The 23,512-nt window shown below is 44.1% G+C and overlaps 1 protein-coding gene across 1 annotated transcript in view; it reads left to right on the top strand.

Moving 5' to 3' along the window:
• The window catches only part of TNIK (TRAF2 and NCK interacting kinase), a 398,889-nt gene that overhangs the window by 298,426 nt on the left and 76,951 nt on the right, over window positions 1–23,512 (top strand). The window contains exons 10-12 of the mRNA XM_019643919.1: window positions 2,373–2,548; window positions 6,755–6,821; window positions 11,020–11,224. Of these exons, the coding sequence (XP_019499464.1) occupies window positions 2,373–2,548; window positions 6,755–6,821; window positions 11,020–11,224 (448 nt within the window). The remainder of the gene's footprint in view (window positions 1–2,372; window positions 2,549–6,754; window positions 6,822–11,019; window positions 11,225–23,512) is intronic.

The raw sequence follows: 23,512 nt of genomic DNA, 5'->3' as shown, positions 1-23,512 counted from the left end.
GAAGCAGGAAAAAGAGAACTTCCATTTGCATTTCTTGTGAATATTTAATAGCTTTCTGTCTGAATTTGTTTTTGTTTTCATCTTTTTAATAGGGCTCTTCTACCTAGAAAAGCACCGTGTGGAATTTGTCTGTTCCTCTTTATGCAAGTCAACCTCATTCTCTTCAGTTTATTCCTTAGGAGAGTCCATTAATTCATTATGGTTTTGTTTTTGTTGTTTTTTCAAGGTCTCTCCCTAGGTGATATTATTTGTGCCTCCTCAGATTTATCTGATGGATATAAGAAAGAAAGCATATTAAACAGTATCTACTCTCCAAGCCCCCTTTCTGTCCCTCACGAACACACATTTGAAGGTAGCTTTTGTTTAGAACTCTCACTCAATAACCATTCATGCATTCATTCATTTGCCAAACATGTAAGAACAAGTAGTGTGCTCATGAGACAAAGGCGACATCCCAACACTGCAGAGTATTTCCAGTATGGAGGAAGCTGGGGTACGGGCTGAAGGACTTATAGGGAGGTGCATAGACTGTCCATCCTGTTGTCACTATTTCTAGTCCGCAGTGTTGCCAATCCTGATTCATCCTGCGGTGACCCCAAGCACAGCAGGCTACCTTTACTTCTATGTAAAGTAATTTCAAAGCTTGAACATAGCTTAGGAATTTAGGGAGGAAAAACTACCAGTAATTCAATACTTTAAAAACATGGAAAAATATGAGAAACTGTTTCAACCTGGGCAGGACTAGAAAGTGGTACATATACGAATGTCCTCTCACATTTGAATCTTGAAGAACATGCTCTCCATCGTGTTGTGTGTGATGAGGACACCTTTCAGGTCTGAAATATATATATATATATATATATATATATATATATATATATATATATATACAAATTATATATATATATATAAATATATATATGAAATATAAATGATAAATATATATATATATATAAAATCTCGGGGGTGCCAGAAAAATGTATACAAGTGGACACTTTGATCAACGTTGCTCACGCATTAGTTCACCGTAATCAGAAGTGTCTGGACACTGATGGTAACCACTTTGAGCACCTCTTGTAGTTGCAGAAGTCAAATGTGACTTGTATTGATCTTTTGTTATCAGTATATATTGAGTGTTACAATTTTAATACAGTTTTCCTTTCTTAAAATGTATATACATTTTTTTGGCATTTCTGTATATGCGTAATGCCTGTTGGGAAGCGTGGCAAAGCCTTGTTCCGGGAATCTGCTCCTGTAATTCCACAGTGCTTCACAGAAGAGCGACAGAGAGCACAAAATGGATCCCCTCCTACTATAAGCAGGGTGGGGCCAGTGGGGAGGGGTAGTGTCTAGGGTTCCACCAAAGTCTCTGAAGTTGCTGTGCCATGCTGCCAGTGGAGCACCTCAGAAAGGCATGCTATAAAATCATGAGCTTAATTATTTATGAAGCTATTTATGGAACTTTCAGCAAGAACACCCATGCCCAACTCATGAATCTTAGCTAAAGTCCACCACTAATTTCTGACACATTGTGGACTTGCTGACCTAATCACTGGTGTTCTCCCTGCCTTTGTGTGCCTGTGGCATAGGGTTTATCTTTGAGGAACTAGTACCTTTTTAGAGAGAGATAATTTGCTTCTGGGTATGAACTTAGTACTTTAAAGTTAAGTTTCCAAGACCTTGAGTTGATAGTGGACATACACATAAATCCTGTTCTTATTGACTAGAAAGCAAAGTTCAAAAGTAAGTCTGAAATTACCAGTTCAAGAGTTGGACAGATCAAGTTTACCGTGTAAGAATCTTGCTTATTTGTACAAAATGTACTCCCTTATCCAATCTATCCCACCTTGGTTTTACTTTCCCCAGCTTGCATTTTCTGCCTTATTTAGACAGCTCCCCTTAGTGTCCCCTGACAAACAGTGTGCTCACTCTCAGCTTGAGGTTTTCATTGATTTCCTACCTCCCTGAACTGTCCTTTCTCTAGAGTGGTTTTCCTCCTACTTCTTGAAGGAATCCAGCTCTGGTTCTCTCGTTCCAGTAGGCCTTGTAGGTATGATTCCTATGAGGGTCTTTCTCTACTCTTGATTCCTTTTGGTCTTCTGTGCAATAGCATGTATCAACTGCCAAAACACTTCCATGTGTATCACCACCATACATTGCCTGAATTGTGTGTTGATGCTTTTGAACCACATTGTGCCTCATAAAGGGCTAGACTTACTCTGTGATGGGTTGATCTCTTTGTTGGCTGATTAGACCCCTGTTTTCTTTCTTTCCTTTTTTTTTTTTTTTTGAATTGTAACATTTCAGCAAATATAGGTTTGCTTCTCTTTGGGTTGTCTTTTATCTGTGGGTTCATCTCTTTTGTTTGGCAGGTCAAAAAAATTCCAGTCATTTATTGAGAGCTGCTTGGTAAAGAATCACAGCCAGCGACCAGCAACAGAGCAACTGATGAAGCATCCATTTATACGAGACCAACCTAATGAACGACAGGTCCGCATTCAACTCAAGGACCATATCGATAGAACAAAGAAGAAGCGAGGCGAGAAAGGTTAGAAGCATGTTTTTATTTCCACAAAGGAAACAAAAGATGGAGTGAGTCCTGGGCTCTTCATGTATTCGAAGGTGGCCGTGGGGATTTCAAATGGGCCCGCATTATTCTTCAGTGTGAGGGGCTGCCTCTGAGATCACACCCGTGGAGTGAGACCCCTTAAATGGAATCTTTCATGAAAGAATAAGAGCTGCAAGAAATATCACCTTTTCCAGGCACTGAACAAAAAGTCATGTTGAGTTGTACTATGAAATGGTTTAATATGACAAGTGATTTTCTTAATTCAAATGAATATTCATGTTTAGAAAACCAAAAATCCACAGAAGACAGACAACCTAAAAAAAATTTAGTTGACATTTTTCTGTACTGGCAGTTTTCAACATTTAAGTTTTTGTGCTCTGAAGCTCATTTCTAATTTAGGTTTAGAAGTCAGAATGAATGCTTTTATAGACCCAGTGATTAAAAAAAGAGGTTACCAGGCTTTTTTTTTTGAGCTGCAAGATCATTTAATGCACTTCTTTATTTATAGATTCAGAAACTCATGGCTCTAGCTGTTAGGCCACACTATCTTTTCACTGCATCATTAGAAAGGACTCAAGTCCAAACTTGGGGTCCTAGGACAGTGTGACTAGAGACTTAAAATTCCTTAGTTAGCATCCTGACCAAGGTAAAAACTCACGTGGTTTGGGTCAGGTGTTACGATTAGATGACTAGTTGTGCAGGGAGGTGGGGAAGGTTGAGGGATGGGAAGGAAAGGGAGACATGCAGAGGACAGACAGGCTCCCTGAGTGGGAGGGCGCAGCTGGCAGGGGTGGCAGGAGGAAGCGGTATGGGGCTGGCAAGGTGAGCGCTGATCATTTGGGGCGTGCAGAGAAGAGGGCAAGTTCAGGGACCGAGGATGGGTGGTACTTGGTGATGTGCTTCTCCTTGCTTCTGTCCTCCCCACCTTTCTCTTCTGTTCTTCACACTCGAGGGAGTCATGGAAAATGGTGGGCAGCACAAGATAAGGGGTGCTCTCTTTTCCTTTGAATTTCCCTTCTTATTTGCTTCTGCAGTTAATATCTATACTATGGTAAGGTATGCGCAGGGACCTCGGGGTGGGGCGGCGAGCAGTGTAGGAGTCGAGACTGGGCAGAGGGAAGACCAGCAGAGGGCTGAGGGAGGAGGAGAAATCCCAGTGAGGGTTCAAGAAAAGAGTTCGTTCTTCGCCGCCAGCCTCAGGCACTCAGGAAAATGTGTTATCAGGTTAGACTCAGGAGCAGGATGTTATGAGGCTCAGCCAAGAAAGGAGGCCCATCTCCCGTTGTTAGTGGTGGAGAGGGACGAGGTGTCAGTCAGAAGTCACAAGTTCCTAAGGAGCTGGGAGGGCAGCCCAAGCTGGAGGAACTAGGCATGAAGAGAACTAGGTAAGTCAAGGTCAAAACATTCCAGGACTGATACTTCAACTGCCCTTTATTAACTGTGGTGTTGAGCCACTCTGTGAAGTCAAAATTTTTTTAAAGAGAATATTTTAGGGTGGTGTGTCAGACATGCAACCATTAAAGGTCAACTTCTCTAAACAGGCAGTTTATTTTACTGTGGAGATCTAAAGTAGGTTAAGTGCTTAGACTCTTGTTTTCAGACTCAAATTCTGAGTTCAAATTCTAGCTCGAGCCCTTAATAGTTATGTGAACTTCACCCCTTTTCTAATCTCTAAAATAGGACTGGGTATAGAATAATAATTAGTATTGCCTGGCATGGTTGCAAAGATTAAATGAGATAATGCATGTAAAATGCTTAATGCCATGCCTGGCACATAGACATACTCAATAAATATTGGCTGTTATTATGTAGACAATTATTATATTGACATAATTTTTCGGTACTATTCAGGGTTACTTTATGAGAACTTGTGACTTCTCTGCCTCTGACCTGCTAGTCAGAATGGGTAAAGTTTGTGCCTTGGGTTGTTTCCACATTTTATTGGCACAAAGTCTGGAATATGACCCAGAACTCACGACCCCATGAAAACAGACCTCTTGATGTGTTCCTTCTCTGCAGAATAGAAGAGCAAGTTTCTTGGTAGTAGATCAACTCAAGGGTTACATGGTAATTTAAGACACCTAATTCTGTTGAGGCCTGTAGCCATCAGAGGCCCTTATTTTGGTCCGCTCCTCAAGAAAGAGTATTGATCAAATGAGATTTCATTTCATTTGCTCAGCTTGATCAAACTACCTCATTTGCTCCCTCTAATACTTCTTCACTCTCTGAGTAGCTCTAAGACCAGCTTTTGGTAGGCTCAAACAATTTTAATGTGCATTGCCTTATGACTTTTTTTTTACCTGATATTATTTTTTTCTTATGTTGACACATGCTAATTTAAGCCAGTAATATAAAAGCAATCAAACCAGATCCTGGAGAAGTATTACAGTTTTGAAGCCTGATAAATGAAGGTTTTACCCTAGAGATTAAAAAAAAAATGATTGGATTAATTGGGTGCTTTTTTCCCTTGCTATCATAGATGATAGATTTCCTTTAATAGATGAAATTTCTGCATTTTACTTTGAACTCTGTTGATTCATTTCAGGAAAGTTTGGCACATTAAACTTTTAGTGTGGAATATTGAAACACATTATGAAGGTTCTTTACATAAGCAGCCTGAATACTTCATACATATCTAAACATAGGAAGCTAATTGGTGATTTTAAAAAATACACTTTAACTCATGACACGTCTGGCTTTTTTAATAATCCCTTTAATGGCTAAATAGTATGGAAGGCAAGGTGTGTTGAAGGCCAAGATCAAATTCAATAGTTACGATGTGACTATTGCACCTGGTGATAACCAAATTACAGTTCAGTTCCTTTTTAGAGGTGCACAGATATCTTCAGAGCCGTAATTACTGACCCACAGTTATGAAGGGATAAAGTAATGTGACACCCTCCCTTGCATGAGATCTAAAGCTCCTCCAAAGGCTCCTCATTGCCCACAGATAAGCTCTCGGCATGATATACATGTGGATCAGCAAGCCATATCAGACCTGCTGGTCTTTCTCACTCCATCTGCTTTTCTCACACCCAGACATCTAGCCACTCACATCTCATTGTTTCCTGAATATGCCGTGCACTGTAACATTGTCAGCCACTGTCTGGTGGTTATGTTACTTAGAATGACCTTTTTCCACCACGCGCAGCTGCCATCTGCCTGGAAAAGGGCCGCTGACCTTCCAAGGCTCAGCTCATTTTCTTCTCAAAGACTTCACTGGCTGTCTTCCCCATTATGACCAGTGGATTTAGCTGCTCCCTTCTCATGTCTCAGTGCTCTTTTTATGTACTCTTATTTAACATATAATAGGTTGGAAAGAACACTTAGTTTTAAAGTTGGAAACATTTTATATTGAATTCTAATCTTTAATAAATCCTAGATTTATTACTGAGTCAACATTAGTCATATCGCTTAACCTCTTGTAATCTCAGTGTCTTCACTTGAAAAGTGGGTTTCATGTTAAAGGATTGTTATGAGAAATAAATGAGGGGTCAGAGGTAAAGTATCTAACATGGTGACCGACATGGGAGATACCCAACAAAGATTAGCACCCTTTCTTCACAATCATGGGGACTGTGATTATTTACCTGCCCATCTTCCCCATTCTGATCTCCTCCAAAGCAAAGCTTCAGTCTTAGTCATTATTGCACGTTAACTTGCTTAACATATTGAATTAAACGGATGTCGCCAGTGGGTCAATCAAAACACATTTAACAATAGTTTTGAATACTACATTGTCGTCAAAAGTTTCTCTGATATTTGTCAAGATATCCAAAGGCAATTTGTGAGTCCATGTAAGTCATAATAAAATTCCTACTTAAAAAAAGATTCATACTATCAATAAGTTAGCAGTGGGCCAATAAATAAAAGTTAGGTAGTCCTACAATGGGAGTTAACACAAACTGAAAGGAGATTTTTTTCAGTTCTTTATCTTCACTTTCATGTGAACACGAGGCGTCGGGGACAAATATCTTGAGTGACCTGGGACACTTTTAGATGTGGTTAATTCCCTGTACTTGAATCCAGCTGGTGGGAACTGTCAGGCGATCTGGAGCCTCTCCCAGGTCGGTTCTAAGGACAATTCTTTGGGCCTCAGTTTACTTATATGTGAAACGAGGGGGTTGGGCTTTATGGCGCTATCGCATCTTTTAATGCACTAATCTTCTGTGAGTCTCTCTTTAGATGAGACAGAATATGAGTACAGTGGAAGTGAGGAAGAAGAGGAGGAGAATGACTCCGGAGAGCCCAGGTAGGAGAGTCTTCTCATTTTCACCTTCTGAATTGTGCTTGTGTGAAATTCACTTCCTGTTGATTTATAGGTTCGTTTTGAAGAATCTGGCAGGATGGTCTTATCTAATGCATGGCTCACAACATACTCATTAATTGGGAAAAATTTCCCTAGGCAGACGCTTACAAAACGTGCAAATCAGCATATTCTTTATCTTGTCCTCCGAGATTTATGGTCTCTATTCTAAGACCTTGTTTCCTCACACGCGTAATGTGTAGAATGGGCAGGAGGCAATTATCTGGGTACTACAGGACTAAAAGTACCGAAAACTACAACTTTCTGGAGACCTCAGTGGTCGTTTTGAATTTGAGTCATTCAATTCATTACTTCATACCTCTGAAAAGCCCATTTGGGCACCCACTGTCCTTGCCACATTCCTTGGTATTTTCACTGTGCTCTAATCCAAGAGGAAATGATTTCCAGGAAATCGAATTCCATTGTAGAGGCGAACCCTAAATAGAAACTTTCATGCCCATTCCTGTTGTCACATGCTGGACCCCAGGATCAAGTGCTGCTGTATTATTATCATCTCTACGTTTTGAATTTCACCTGACTTAGGTTCTGACTTTCTTCCAGTCTGTGTTTATAAATAATTAATGCCAGCCTGCTCACACTGCCAGGATTCCTCTTTCTTGAGAGAATTCAGTTGGCAGCCATTTGGTGAGTCCAGGGGCACCGTCACGCACACCGTGGCAGGCACACCATGTGTGTCAAGTGAGATTTGTTGGGGAAAATGCACGAGTAGAAGTGTCACTGTGGTATATGGGTCCCCATCCTTTAGCCATCTAATGAGGGGACCCATTACTCTAGGAGAAGTAGCAGTTCCTATACTGCCGAGGCGGAGTTTCCTGACCAGGGAAGGGGCCAGCTCAGCCACTGCTGCTAGAATGAGTAGTGGGCTCTTTTTTGGAGCTACCCACCTGGATTATTGCTAACCCACCGAAGAGGGCAGGACTGAGCTTGCAGGGCCACCGAGTTTTATTCTGTTCACCTCCCACAGGAGTTCCCAAGGTCAGAGACTGAAGGAGTACTCTTCCCTGCCTCCTGATATTTAGTATGTTGGCCACCCCTGGTTTAGCTGCATAAAAGTGATGACTGTCAAGTAGTGACATGGCAAATGATTACTCTTGTGAAGCCAAGGATCTCGTGCCTTGCTTTCAGAGAAGTTATATACTATGTTTCCAAAGCTTACCCAGGCGGTCATGTCAGCCCTTCTGATCACTTTCTAGAGAACTAAGAAACTCCATTTTAACTAATACTTGCTAAACTGCGTGTTTGGAATCACTCAGTGGGCTGACCTATCCAAGCCTTAACACTTCTATACTTGTAATGTCATTACAGCACATTGGAGATTATGTTCCAATTCCTGTTTTATGGACATATCTAATTAATCTTCATGAAATCCTGAAAAGTAGAAAGGGACAGCGGTTACCTCATTTTAGAACTGAGGTAAAGTCCAAGGGAGGTAACCCGGCCATACACCAATGAACGATAGAGTCAGCAATACAGCTCAGACTGCCTGACATTGACTCCACATCAATTAATATTAGTGGAGCATCTCCATGTGCACGTGAGGTTCCCTAAGCCCCACTGCCTTTGCTCAGAGCACGTGACCTGTGTAGATAAGTACCGTCACTTGGGGGTTTGTTTTAGAGTTCTACACAAAGACTGTTAAGTTTTAGAGGAGGCTTGTTAGTATAATCCAAGCATCATCTAGGCAAAGTCACAAAGGAAGCCTTTTTATGTCATTTTATGGCAGGATCTCACATAGTACCCTAACCACTCTCCAAAACAGAGTGCCGCCTCCAAGTCAACTGCCACCGAGCCTGCTCCTCTCCTAGCATTCTCTACCCTAGTTCATGTTACCACCCTTGCCCCGGTGTCAAGACAAAGCCTGCAAGTCATCCTTCCCTCCACACATTAGAGCCACCAACAGGTTTCAACTTTGTCCCCAAATGATTCCCCCAGCCTCTGTCCCCAAATGATTCCCCCAGCCTCTGTCCCCTCCACTCCTGCCCTGGTTAAAGTCTCCACCCCAGGGCCACTGCAGTAGAGCTGTCTGGTGGCCTCGCTTGACCTCATCCCCCCTGCAGACTGTCATCCATTCAGCAGCCAAACAGATCAGATCATGTTACTCTCCTGCTTAGCCCTCCCCCTGTGGCTTCCAAGGCCACACACTTACCCCGACTGCCCTGTCTCTCTGACCTTCTCTGTACCACTTTTCTTCTAATTCATTCTGCTCTGGGAAGACCGACTGGGGGTTAGCTCTTTGAAGAGGCCACACCTGTTCCCACCACAGGCCTCTATACAGGTGACTCTTAACACAGTTTTGAATGGCATAAGTCCCCAGATGCAGAGGGTCAGCTATATGCATTGATCTATGCCATTTTATATAGAGGACTTGAACACCCTCTGATTTTAGTGTCTGTGGGGGGGGGGGTCCTAGAACCAATTCCTTGTGGATACCAAGTGATAACTAAGTTTTGAGGGAGTCAAAAGCTAGTAATGCAGATTTTCTACTGCACAGGGGTCGGCACCCCTAATCCCCAAATTGTTCAAAGGTCGACTGTACTTGCTTTCCCTTCTGCCTCAGGGTTCTCTTCTCCCTACCTCTTCTTATGACTGACGCTTCATCATTTGAGTCTTAGCTCAAACTGTCACCTCAGAGAGGTCTTCTTTGATCACCCCACCCAACAAAGCAGAACCATTAATCCCCACCTGCCACTCGTAAACTATTACACTTTATTTTCTATAGAATCTATTACTACCTGAAATTATGTTGCTTGTAATTATTTGTCTGTCTGACTGATTATTTTTCTGTTTTTCTCACAAGAAGATAACTAGAGAGAGTTTGGTTAGCTCCTGCTGTATTCTCTAGAGCAGCGGTTCTCAACCTTCCTAATGCCGCGACCCCTTAATACAGTTCCTCATGTTGTGGTGACCCCCAACCATAAAATTATTTTCGTTGCTCCTCTATAACTGTAATTTTGCTACTGTTATGAATCGTAATGTAAATATCTTTTTGTTTTCTGATGGTCTTAGGCGACCCCTGTGAAAGGGTCGTTCGACCCCCAAAAGGGTCGCAACCCACAGATTGAGAACCGCTGACCTAGAGCCTATGATAGCGCTTGCCTTATAGTAGGTGCCCAATAATTATTTAATGGACTTCTTTCAAGTGGGAGCTACCAGAAAGATTAAAAAGGCTAGGTTTCTATGAACAAACAGGAAGCGTTTTCTATCTGCCTGTTAGGCTGTTGTGTCTGTGACTTTGAGTTATTCACATGCTGTTAGGTGGTGAATAGGGCAGCCCTTGACCACCAGTGAAGTAGGAAGAATTTGTTGGTGGTGCTCCTCTGTCCCCTTATTCTAACTGTGTCACACGTACAAGTACACACATACATACACAAGCACCATTTTACAGATAAGAAACAGGCTCCTGGTGCTTAAAGGGAATCTAGGACTCATTGAGCTGGGTTGAAGTCACAGCTGCACCTTCTATGGCCAGAACCAAACCACTTAACTTCACTCTAACGACGGTGCAGCGAGACAAGTCGTGAACTCTCGGACTCGGCAGGCTTGGGTTCTTGTCCCCGGCTCATCATGTCTTCACATGAGCAGCCCGCCCTTTCCCTCCTGGGATTTGGTGAGACGATTCAGGGAGGTGATGTGGGTGAGGGTGACCTGTCCTCATCTAGGTAGAATAAGCTCCCTCGCTGCTCCCGATTCATTTTCATTTGCTGGCTTTGTTCTTGCCATTCATAAACAGGAAAAGAAGCCAGTCTGGGGCTCGAGCTTGCACACCCAGTAAAGACTGTATGAACAGATCTTTGCCTTGTCACAAGGTGAGGGAGCGGTGTGGACAGCCATGGAGAGAGGTGATGACTCTAGGAATATGACATCCCACTAGGGATGGTGACAGCATGTATATGCAGTAGTCACACTGAAAGGGAATCTGGGCACTAGTCTATTACCGTGACTCTGCCTCTTTTGGGGTCAGTAATATAATTGATAGAGGATCTAAGACCTTGTGCTTGAGCATGTGGCTTCTTTTGTTGCACACGGGTGAGCTATTTGCCCTGATCTCCAACCCCCAAAACCCACAGTGGCGATGATTGCCCTTGCCTCATGCAGAGTCCTGATCTCTGTCTCCTGCCCACAGCTCCATTCTGAACCTGCCTGGGGAGTCGACGCTGCGGCGGGACTTCCTGCGGCTGCAGCTGGCCAACAAGGAGCGGTCCGAGGCCCTGCGGCGGCAGCAGCTGGAGCAGCAGCAGAGGGAGAATGAGGAGCACAAGCGGCAGCTGCTGGCCGAGCGCCAGAAGCGCATAGAGGAGCAAAAGGAGCAGCGGCGGCGGCTGGAGGAGGTGAGCACCCTCGCGGGCCACCTCTGCACCCCGCGGCCCACCTCTGCACCCCGCGGCCCTTGGCTGGGGTCGCTCCCTGGGTACCTGCCACCGTGGGCCCACGTCCCCCCCATGAGGTCAGGGCCGTAGCCTGCTCGGATCACACACCCCTTAGAAGCAAAGGGCAGATGCTTGGCAGGGCATGTGATCTTGGTGTAGTCACTTCACAAAAGCAAGGGAAGGCCTCAACCCTTCAGTCACCTTCTCAGTGAGGCCTTGACCACCCGACCTAGAACCACATGCCCTCCCTGTAGCATGTCCGTTGGCTACCCTGCTTTATTATGTTTACATAGCTCTTATCACCTTCACAGATACTCTGTATGTACTTCCACATGCCTGGCTCTCCCCACTGGAATGGGAGCCCTCTGAGGAATGAGGATTTTTTTTTTAATCTTTTGTTTCTGATGTATCTCTACATCATGTATCTCTAGTCCCAAGAACAGTGCCTAGCACACCATAGATGCCTCGTAAATGTTTGTGGGATGAGTAAACTAAGGCATGAAGGAATGAGTCAGTGACTGAGAAGTGAAATATAGGTGTTAACTAGACCACGGTGAATAGGCAGGTAAGGGAAATGTCACGTACGGAAAAACAGGGCCTACTTTTATTGACACCCCCTTGTTACTCCTCTGACACTGGGGAAAGCATTCCCAAGTCCTTCCAGATAGACACCCTCTGGTACTCAGGGCCTGTGCTCCTGCCTGTGGGCATTGCTGTCGTTTTTGTGGGAAATCATACCACCAGCCACACCTTCCTGCATGGCTTGTCCTGGGCGAGGCTGTCACCCTGTGGTCTTTAAGAGATGTTTGGGGCCGGCCGAGTGGCTCAGTTGGTTAAGAGCTCGCTCAAGAGTTTGAGCTCTGAGCAACAGCGGTTCGAGTCCAGCCCGAGCTGAGCAGCCACTGAGCTGCCAACAGGTAGCAGGATGGCTCAGCTAAAAAAAAAAAGAGAGAGATGTTTGTTACAGCCTCCTTCCCAGAACCCTGCTCTGAGGCCTCCATTCTCTGCCAGGTAATCAAAGCCTCTAGACAATTAGGGAACAGAGATCATAGGTATTGGGGAAGTTGGGTGGCAGATGAAAGAAAGGCTCTCTAACTGCACTAACTGTAATTGTACAGTTCTCCAAATACCGTCTTGTCCCTCATTACCGGTTTACGGTAACTCACTTGCATTGTCAGGTAGCCACTGTAGTTGGAGGGTGGTGAATTGCAGACAGCAGGAGCAGATTGCTTTTTAAATGGCATGTTCAGGTCCAGCCTCCCTGGTTTAAATCAGTGAGGGCCTCAGTTTCAGTTTGCAATAAATCCCATCAACCTCATTATGTCCCTGGAATATTTAGTATGCAGACCAGCAGCAATAATACGCAGCAGCTGCAATTACTGAATGACTTCTGTGTGCCAAGTACCAGGTCAGGTGCTTTGCTTATATCAAAGATCTCATCTACTGTCATTATCTCTTTGCATATATTCATTATTTCTCATGCAAAGTGCATGTAATCTCCATTTAACAAGAGGAAACTGAGGTTCAGGGAGGGGAAGTAATTGGTTCCATGTCACAGGGCCAATAAGTGCAAAGCCAGGATTCACACTAGGTCTCCCTGATCCCAGTGGCCACAGGGGCCCTGAGATGGTAAGTGTAGATATGTAATCAGACCTTTGAACTGTGATCCTCAGAACTGAGCTTTTTGTAGCCTTCTGCAAGCAGCAGTAGGCAGGTGAAGCACTTTCCAGTCTAAGTATGTAAGTCTGTAATATTGTGTGTGAAGAATGGTCAGCACATGAGAAGTTTGAAGCTCACCATCTTCTAGTGTAGGATTTGCACTATAATAGACAGCAGCACCGTAGTGCTATGGGCAGAGACCATCCGAGGAGCAGGCAGAGGCAGGGAAACTCACTGGCAGTCCAAGCAGTGAGTTTCCTACAAGTTTCTAGCTTTCTTGTGAGTGACAGCAGGTGTCATCAGGCAGCTCTCAGAAGTGAAGTACAAACTGTAGCAGTGGAGGTGCCTGCTCCTCTGTTACTCTCCTGGGCACAAATGGAAATTCTCAGGAAAGTGCCCTGGTGTCATCTCCTTCGGCCCACCCAGGCCAGTTTTGGCCTCTTATACTGGCCTCCAGCCCCGAGCCACCCCGTTTCCTCATTTCTCCTGAGGACCAGAGGCCTCTACTGTTTGGATCCAAGGTTTACTCCCTTGGACTGGTCCAGCCTCCCTCGCTAGCTAGGCAGTGCCCTCTCAGGCTCCGTCCCCAAATCCTGCCTTCCCGGCTTCTTTCCTGGCTTGTGGTTTACACCTTCCTCTTTGTAAAATTTGAGAACTCTTAGCCTTTGGACCCAGATCTTCAATTAGTACAGAGTCTTTTCAGAGGCTACATTGTATTGTTCAACTTTTTAGATTTTCTTACCTGGAGCAATTTATTTTAGCTTTATGTGCTTTTTCAAGTTGCTAGAATAATCATTTCTCACAGTTATGAAGCACTTACCATATGACAGGTACTCTGTTCAACACTTTTATGTGAATTGTCTCATTTAATCTTCACAATAACTGCAATTTATTGGTAATGCTGCTGAGCCTCAGAGAGGTTAATAACTTGCTAAAGGTCACACAGCTTGAGAAGAAACCAGGTCTGAAACCCGGGGGACCAGACTTCAGAGCCTAAGTGCTGTCACTACCTCTGTTCTGCCTCTCTACTGATGAGCCATACTCAGCATGCTTTTCCATAGCCTGTTGGTTTTTTGTGTTTTTTTTAATTTTATTAACTTTATTGGTGTGACACTGGTTAGCAAGGTTATATAAGTTTCAAGTGTACATGTCTATAATACATCATCTGTATATTGCATTGTGTGTTCACCATTGTCTTTACCTGGCCTCTCCTTCGGTGGTCTTTGACCCTGAGAATTGAAGGATTCCTAAGCAAGGGCAGAGAAGCGGCACCCAGCTGGTGCTCATCTTTTAGCTGCTTATGGCTTTCGTGCTCCCAGCCAGAGCTGCTGGTGTGGAAGCCTCACGTCACTTTGTTTGTGGCGTTTTCTGGAGCCCCTCCCTTGGATGCAAGTCAGTGTTCAAACTCCATGGAGGCCATGCTTCCACAGGGACCCCCCCTTCCAAGCCCCCGCACAGGTGACTCTGTGCACAAGGACACTTTGCTCTGTGCACCAGTGTGCACGCACCCTGGCTTCTCAGCCGAAGCCAAAATGCTGGTGACCACAGGACATCAAGAGATTACACTGTCTTTATTTTTTCATCCTTTATCTTGCCCCTATTGTTCAACAGAGAAGAAAAATAAATACGAAATACTCAGATGGCTACAACTTCTGAGCCCCTCAGGAATGACGGTCTGTGTCAGCAGGGACTCCTCCCCCACGTCCTGCTCCTGCTGGATCCCCATCCACGTCTGCTGCCCTGGCCTGGGGGGGACAACTTGTTTTTCTGGTGTCCCGAGTAGGAACTTGGGCCCCTTGGTCACAAGGAAGCAGTTAAAAACTGTAGTTGGACTTTGGAATTCTGTGTCACTGTGGGTCAGGTAGGCTTGGGTAGGCACCCTGGGAAACCCATTCCCATTTCCAAATAAAAGCCCCTCAGATGCTCTTTTGGTGACATGAGGCTGTGTAGGTCGTAGCCGTCATCGCCCTCAATGATCTCAGATGTCACCTCCCACCAGAGCTTTCTAAGGAAGCTCTGCATGCCCTGTGCTATTTATGGGTAACCATGTGGATTCGGCGGGGTTCTAAATCAGTATCTGCGTATTCTTAGAAGGACTTTGTACATTGAATGTAGTCATTTATCATCTTTGTGAAAAGGACATGGCTTCAAGCCAATTAAATGGTATGCACAAGACTCTCAGCTTGTGACCAATGATAAAATACAATTTACATCGAAGTTCCAGGAACTTGATTAAACCCAGCTCAGGTGAATGAGTCCATCAATAGTGAGAGAAAGCATGCGTAGGGCCCCTTCTATTTTTATTCGGTTGCATGTAAATTCCCATCACTCGGCCTAGACAAAGCACAGCTTGTTTTATTCTCTGTCACAGGCTTAGGGGCCAGGAGGGGTTAGGGCACCTGCTCTGGTGATCTTCTCAGACTGACCTTGGGCAGAAGATTTGTGGTGATGCCTGATTTTGCTCAGGAGTTTTCAGATGATATGAGTGATTTATGTATTTTTTTCAACTGGCTAAGAGTCTTCTATGCCTTCATTTGGGGGATAGAATATCTCAGGAATTAGTTAAGTTGACCCCAGGAGCTCCAACTTGCTACATGGTAGTTGTTTTATTCGTTGGAGGATTTTAAGTTTTTCAAGCCACCTAGGTCTCATGTAGTGCCCTTGAAGACAATCATAACATCATCCAGTGATAAAACAACCAGTTCTAGCTAAAAAATACTCCACTGTTTTGGTTCTATTGCCCGAATTTATTTTTTTTTAAGAAATACTACTTGTATCTTATTGGCAATAATAGTGGAGCCCCGGTGTACAAAATAGGAGCCCAGGGCCGGCCGAGTAGCTCAGTTGGTTAAGAGCTCGCTCAAGAGTTTGAGCTCTGAGCAACAGCGGTTTGAGTCCAGCCCGAGCTGAGCAGCCGCTGAGCTGCCAATAGGNTCGCTCAAGAGTTTGAGCTCTGAGCAACAGCGGTTTGAGTCCAGCCCGAGCTGAGCAGCCGCTGAGCTGCCAATAGGTAGCAGGATGGCTCAGCTAAAAAAAAAAAAAAAAATAGGAGCCTGGCAGTCTAAGCAGCGATGTGCTTGTAGGCTGCTAACTTTTTACTGTGAGTGACTAGGGCTTTCAAGGACATTGAGCTCAATTTTTTTTAAGCCTACAGTAGAATTAAAATCTTTTCCTATACCTATAAGCAGTCCTGCGACAAATGCAGTGAATGCCTCCCTCTGCTCTGCAGGCACTGTGCAGGGCACTGGAATACAGTCTGCCCTTGTGTAGACTAGAGCTGTGAGGGGAACAGGCATTTGGCTAACAATCGCCCAAATAAACCTTCTCATTGCCAGAGTGACATGGTGGAGAGTGTGCCACAGGGACGGGAGCCTAGCCTGGCTTGGAAGCCTGTTGGTCAGAGTCCAGCTGAAGGAGGGAAAAGGGGCGTGTGGGATGCCAGGCAGGGAAGCCACGGTGCGGTCTTGCAGGGTTTCGTAGGCCTTGTTAAGCACTTTTGAATTTTACTCTAAGAGTAGTGAGGCAACATTGGCGTGCATTAACCGAGGGAATACGATCAGATCTGCATTTTTAAAGGCGACTTTGGCTGCTGCGAGGAAAGTGATTGGAAGGAGCACGAGTGGGAGGGAGAGATAAGTTAGCCCAGGCCAGAGAGGGTGATGCTTTCTTTAGTTGGATAGTGCTGGAGTGGTGGTTGAGAAAAGCGGGCGCATTCGAGAGAGAGGTAGCCTGCAGAACACGCGAGACACGGTGGTTGATTAAACATCAGCGGTGAAGGTGAGTGGGCGGTCACAGAAGGTTCCCGATGTTGGACTGGAGTATCCAGGTGGAAAATCAGTTTGGGGAGCAGGACAATAAGATCACTTTGGAGCACAGTGAGTTTAAGATTGCTGTGAGGCGGCCAATGGTGATGCCAAGGATGCAGTCAGGTTATATAGCTGTAGCCACAGAAGAGGGTAGAAAAGGGGTTAATGATGGGGGGAAAAAAGGGAATTATTGGTTTATAGTAATGGAAGTACATAAAATAGAGAAGAGAGTCTGGGCCTGTGCACTGAGAACTTAGTGTAGGGGAAGAGAAGTCGGCAAAGAAGACTGATAAGGACGTAGAAGGAACACCAGGAGTGTCTGAGGTTGTTGTACAGAAAACCGAGGGTTCAGGCATAAGGACAGAGTTAAAGGCGCCATCTGCAGAATGCTGCCCAAAGGTCGCGTTAGATAGCAGCATCCTTTAGTTACAATGACTAAGAGATATTTAAAAAGGTAATTTTTTGTGCAGTGCTCTTTAGAAACACATTCATTTCCTCTGCTTTGGAGGAAGAGAAACAACTTGCTCAGGATATCAGATCTGGTTTTGGAGTGGAAAGTCATCAATTTGAATTTGGGGGCCGCTACCTGCATGTCCTGGCAGGTCTCATACTCTCCCCTATACCCCCGCTTCCTGAGCTCTGTCGGGAGGCTTCTCCTAACAGAGCTTATTCCCACCACCAGGTCGTTCTAAAGGTTGACCAGGAAAATGGACATGAAAGAACTTTGTCAACTGCCAGGAGCTGGACAGATCTTGCTTTTGAAGGACTTGTCAAATCCAGCTTAGATGTTGCTAATGAAACCCACCTCATGCTTCTTTCTATTCAGAGAACTTTTCATAATCACATGCTCATCCATTTGTGGTCAGCTCACATTCTCTCTCCAGCATTCGCTTTCACTCTGGGTAACCAGACAAGGCTCACAGAATCTGTGCCAGCTGGAGCCCAAATCCAGAGAAGCTGCTGGTGTGTAAGGTTATTTTTTAGAACCTAAATAGTTTCTCCCAGATGCTCTTAGACACCCCCTCCCCGGCCCCACCCAAAAAAAAAGGGAGGGGACAGGGTTGGGACAGGAGAAAGCTGCATATCTCTTTAAAACTCAGCATGTATAGGGCAACATAGTAAAGCTCTAAAAAGACCTCGTGGGCAACAGAGCATTTGGGGAAATTTTGTTGAGAGTAGTATTTTGGCTAACAGTTCTCTTGCTTAATAGATGTAGGTTCTTTAATTTTTCAGTGCCTTAGTTTCCTTATTTGTAAAACTAGAAATAACAATAGCACTTAACCCCTGGGGCTGGTGTGAGGATTGAGTTAATTCATAGAAAGCCTTAGAATAGCACCAATACTTAGAACACACTCAGTAAATATTAGTTGTCATTATTATTGGAGTGGGTACCTTTGGCTGAAGTCAGAAGTGTCATTTTCAGAAGTTTAAATTCTTTCATATACAGCTGTAAAACCCTCTTGAATTTATTAAAATAAATGTACCAACAAGTAAGCTTTTATTTATGCCTTGGGAAGAATATTTATTATAATACTAGTAGGAATTCAGCTATTAGAAGAAAAAATATCAATAGTTTTAAATGGCAGAATAGCAGATTAGTGTATAGGCAAAGTGCACCAGCTTTGAATTGTGGAGACCATGGTGTAATTCTAGCTATTTGGCCATGGGTAGATTACTTACCCTCTCTGAGCCTCAACTTCCTTACATACACAATTAAGATATTATTTACTTTGCAGAATTGTTGTGAGGAGTAAATGGAATCTTATACTCGTATACAGAAAGCTTGGCACGATGCCTGACACAGGAATAGATTGACATCGTTGGATGAATATTTTATTGTTATTTTGGAACAGAGAGTTTCAAAGTTGTTAATGTTGGTTTGTGTGTTTGTTTGTTTTAAGAGTTTTCCAAATAGATAGCAGTTCCCATTGCCTGCCTTCCTTTATTCTCTAATGTACCTTCCCTGTTTACTGTAAAACCCGGACGTTTCCATCCCTTTTCGAGGGCTCTTTTCTGAGAGCACCCCTCTTTCTGTGTCTTGCTGGTGAATCCGTCTGCTGTTGACTTAGCAGTCCTAGCCTTGCCAGCACAGGGAGGCAGCCCATTCTTCATCCTTCCAAATGCACCTCCTTTAGAAGGATCAACAGACACCTTGGAAAGTCTCCTCTGCCTAGCCCAGCCTCAGTGGACCTTTTCCTGGACAACTCTGCTTTTCAGTAGATTCTCTTATCAGTATTTCTTGCTGTCATGTTCAGTACTCTATAATTATGACCCCATCATTGCCACCAAGTAACTGCATCAAGTCTCATTTCCCACCGGTACCTAAACAAGATCCATAAGAAGACAGAGACCTTGTGATGTCTGAATAGTAGGTTTCTGGGCATCAGCGACACAGCACGTTAGGCGTGATCTCTTCATCCACAAGGAAGAAACAAGATAGCCAAGGGTACAGTAAGAGGCTGCTTGGGCTTGAACCCGGCTTTGCCACTTACTGTCTCTGTGATCTTGAGCAAGACATGACTCCTCTCTGCCTCAGTTTGCCCACTTATAAAATGGTATAGTGATAGTTTCAAGGAGTAAATGAGTTAGTACATACAAAGCACTTAGAACAGTACCTGGCACCAAGTAACTATGTGAATAAGTTCAAGGGAGTTGCACAGGAAGTGAAAAATCTTTATTTCCCATTCTCTGCCGTGTTGCTACTCTGAGTTATCTCTTTTTAGGGTGAGGGCTCAGTGTTGAATGCAGCCCGAGCAGGCTCAGCAGGCAGAGGCAGGAGACGGGGAAATCAGGGTGTCTTTGCCCCCAGTGCTGCATCCCCGCCCGCTGGACCACACTCCCAGGCCCTCAGCGGAAGAAAGCACCCTGAGCAAGAATTACACCCCGCCCCCTTTTCAGGACCTGGAGGGTTACTTCATCAGCACTGCTGAGAAATGGCCTTTAATTTACTTAATCATTAACTATAGGCGCCCTAATGTGTACTGTGAGCAGTGGTCACTGGTGGGGGGCCGACCAGCCCTGTATGCCTGGATGTCGTTAGCATCAGCATGAAGACTGAACGTGTTCTAGCTGGGGTTTTGTTGTGTCATTCCAGTAACTGAACAGAAATTATGAAGCAGCTGGGAGCCTAGCTGGATGCTCGTTGCCCTGTGCAGGGCCTGCCTACAGGCCTCTGACAATGGTCTGCAGTTGCATGAGTGTCTATATCACGCTTGTGCTTCCGGAGGCCATGTGCTATGCATGGACTGAAGGAACCTTGCTTCTCCGTGGATCCCGGAAGGACTCCTTGTTCTATCGCACCTGCTGTGCTGCAAGAGGCCTGGCTTTCTCTGCATAGTCACCTGGATCCTCGGATGGGTGGGATTTCCTGCCAAGATGAGGAAGCTGGATGAAGTTTTTATACTGATGCTTAAAATGCTACTGATATTTGAAATCCTTTTGCCCAGACCCCTTCCTACACTTTCAAGGAATGGGAGGGATATGCTAGTATATTATACTTGTAGCATTTGATACTAGGGGAAAAAACCAGGTTAGACCTTCGCTGACCATAGGTGGATGAGGGCTTTTCAGGGGCAGCATGGAATGAGTATTGTAGACCTGTCTTGAACGGCTACCTAGGGTCCTCACGGAACCTCTTTTTATTACCTCAAGTCTGAATTTCTTGTGTTTCACAATTATTATTCTTAGTGGTTCCTAGCCCTAGAACTATGATAACAAAATAGTTTCACAGAAAGTATTATTCCACATGACATTTAAATCGAATTTTTTTCATTTCACTCTTATTTTCTTCACTGAGTAGTTTTATAGAATCATAGAGGTCGGAGAACATGAGGGACCTCAAAAGTGATTTAAGCCACTTCTTTTCGCTAAGCAAAATCCCTTTGACAATATTCCCCAAACAGAGTCATTTAGTCCGTATTATAACGTATAATCTCTGCTTATACCTTTAGAGCAGCGTTCTCAACCTGTGGGTTGTGACCCCAAAGGGGGTCGAATGACCCTTTCACAGGGGTCACCTAAGACTATCAGAAAACAAAAAGATATTTACATTACGATTCATAACAGTAGCAAAATTACAGTTACAGAGTAGCAACGAAAATAATTTTATGGTTGGGGGTCACCACAACATGAGGAACTGTATTAAGGGGTCGTGGCATTAGGAAGGTTGAGAACCACTGCTTTAGAGGCTTGAGGCAGCATACTCTATTTTTAAGCAACTTATCCCGTTAGTGATTCAAGTTCTTGTGAATTCCTGTGTTCATACAGGTTATGCCAAGGAAAATTAAAATGCCTTCCACATCAGCCCCAAAAATGTAGGAAAACAATTCTTGTTCCTTTGTCTGAGACCCAGGAAAATCCAGGTAGCCATTCTCCCTGGGGAAATTGTTGTGGCTCAGAGATAATAAGGAGCTTGGGAATAATCACACTGACTAGCACCTGTAGATGACATGGGACCAGAATTCTTCAGGAAGCCTCCTCACAGCTCAGTCTGTTTAGAACTTTCTACATGCAGAATGACCAGGTTGGCACACAGGGACTCAGCTTAGCCATGGGGCTGCCCACTATGCAAAAGTTGGCCTGGGTACTCAAAGCAAGAGTTTAAGCAGTTAATTTCCAGGAAAGCTCTGAATGGGTAGGGTGGATTGTTTATCTTTAATAGGAAAGTAAGTGTAAGAAGAAAAAAATGAGGTCTGTCTAGCTTCCTCAGTGGTTCTCTGATTATTGTTTCTGTGAAGAAAAGATAGGTAACAAAGATAGAAAGAGGAGGAAATGGCCACTTGAAAAAGCATAAGACAGCATCTTTCACTTAGTATACATAAATGCCTCAACCAACTTCTTCCAAATCTGTAGAGGTAGCATGGCAAGAGCCAGATGCAGAGTGTGGCCCTGATTTTGCACTTACCAACTGAGTGGACTTGGGCCAGCTATTGGCCTGTATGTGCCTCAGTTTCCTCATCTGTCAAAGGGGATGATGATAGTAGTCTGTGCCTAAAAGGGTTGTGGTGAGAATTGAATGAGTTAATAGGAGTAAAGTGCTTAGGACAGTGCTTCGCATCATAGGAGGCTCTATTTAAGTGTTGGTTCTCATTATTAATGATTGTTCTTTTTTCTTATTCTGATTACTTTGTTGTATATTGAATGTGGAGGTGTCAGAGTGCTCCACCATTACTCTAATGTCCTTCCTATTAAAAAAAAGTTTGGAATCCCAGTTTTAGTTACAAGGAAGCATGCCCTTGCCCTCCTAAGGTTGGTTTGCAGTGGTCTTTCCAAAACTGAAACTTGAGCAAATGTTTAGATGGGCATATGGAATGCCCAGAAGCTTAAACTCTTCTGGGTACAAGCACAGCTCATGCAAAGGGACAGTCCTATGTAAGTGAGGGGCATGTGTGCTGTGCGGTTGATTGAAAAGACTGCAGTGGGTCCTTTCATATCGAGTGTCTTTAAAGGAGAGCCCCTGAGTCAAGGGGATGGTTTGAGGTACTGCCCAAGGAGCCTGACTTGATCCTGCGCCGGCCGCTTGCCATTCTCTGGAGGCTGACTCCAGTCCTCTGCAGTCTGTGGGGTCCCTCTCACTACTTCCAGGAGATCACTGGGATGAAAAACAAGTGGAGCTTTCTAAGAGAAAACTGGAATCCTGCTTTGTGTCACTTCATACTCTGAATTGTTAGTAGTTTTTGCTTTGCAGTGTAGTACATCCTTGCTTAGACTCTGGAATGACTAGACCTGTGAAATCACCTAATCTGCCCCTTCATGGAAGGTTGGGTTAAGGTGACTTATTCAAGGTCATACAACATTCACTCACCTGTTAAACAAATGTTTATTGAGACTGTGCAATCTATAGTGTTTGTGTTGGTGGAAGAGCAGGACTAGAATCTAGTCTTTCTATTTCGACTCTGGTGTTCTTTCCTCCAAGCCATTTGCGTGCCTTACCTCCTCCTGTCCCCAGTAACATGTCACATTTCAGCTGTGGGATAATTCTCAAAAATGGATGTTACCTGAGTCTGTATAATGTAAAACATGATGTATATAAAAGATAGACCCAGGGCTCCAAAACTTTACACAATGGCATGTAGCCTTGTTGTCCCCAAATCTACCAAAGATCATGAGGACAAGATTCAAATTCATCCTGAATGTTTGGTAGCTAAAAAAAAAAAAAAAAAAGCCAAGTATCTTATCTGAATTTTCTTAAGGATGTTGAAGGAAGTGCTGATGGTGACAGGAGAGATGAATCTTTTCCTTAGTTCCTCCCCACACTGTCACTGTACATCTCCATCTGAGAGAATACTCTCCCAGGTGCTACAGGCTGGAAGGTGGTAGGGCATAGTGTGAAAACAGCGTGGAGTCACCCAGACCTGGGCTTGATTTCATGCTCCACCATTTTCCAGCTGTGTGACACTTCACGTCTCAATTTACTTCACTTCTCAGAGCCTCAATTTGCTTATTTGTACAATGGGAATAAGAATAATAAACTCTGTAGTCACATTGTGGGATTAAGAGCTGAGGCATGTAAATCACCCAGCCCAGCAAATACCTGGTATTCAAAGACAGGGCCCAACCTGATGATTTGTATTCATTCCATGATTTTCCCCTAACTTATCATGTGGCCATGGACAAAGCATTAGACCTTCTTCAGAATCTATAAAAAGAAAAAAAAAGTTTAAATGACATTTGCCCTGTTTACCTCATACGGCAATTGTGAGGCTCTATTTCCAATAATCTATGATGGAGTAATTTTTTAAGTTAAAAAAAAATACCATACATAGAGATTATAATCCTGCACCTT

This window comes from Hipposideros armiger, unplaced genomic scaffold (assembly GCF_001890085.2).
Source record: "Hipposideros armiger isolate ML-2016 unplaced genomic scaffold, ASM189008v1 scaffold_83, whole genome shotgun sequence".
Classification (NCBI taxonomy): domain Eukaryota; kingdom Metazoa; phylum Chordata; class Mammalia; order Chiroptera; family Hipposideridae; genus Hipposideros; species Hipposideros armiger.
The sequence above is the reverse complement of the archived record's forward strand: the minus strand, read 5'-3'. Positions and strand labels throughout refer to the sequence as shown.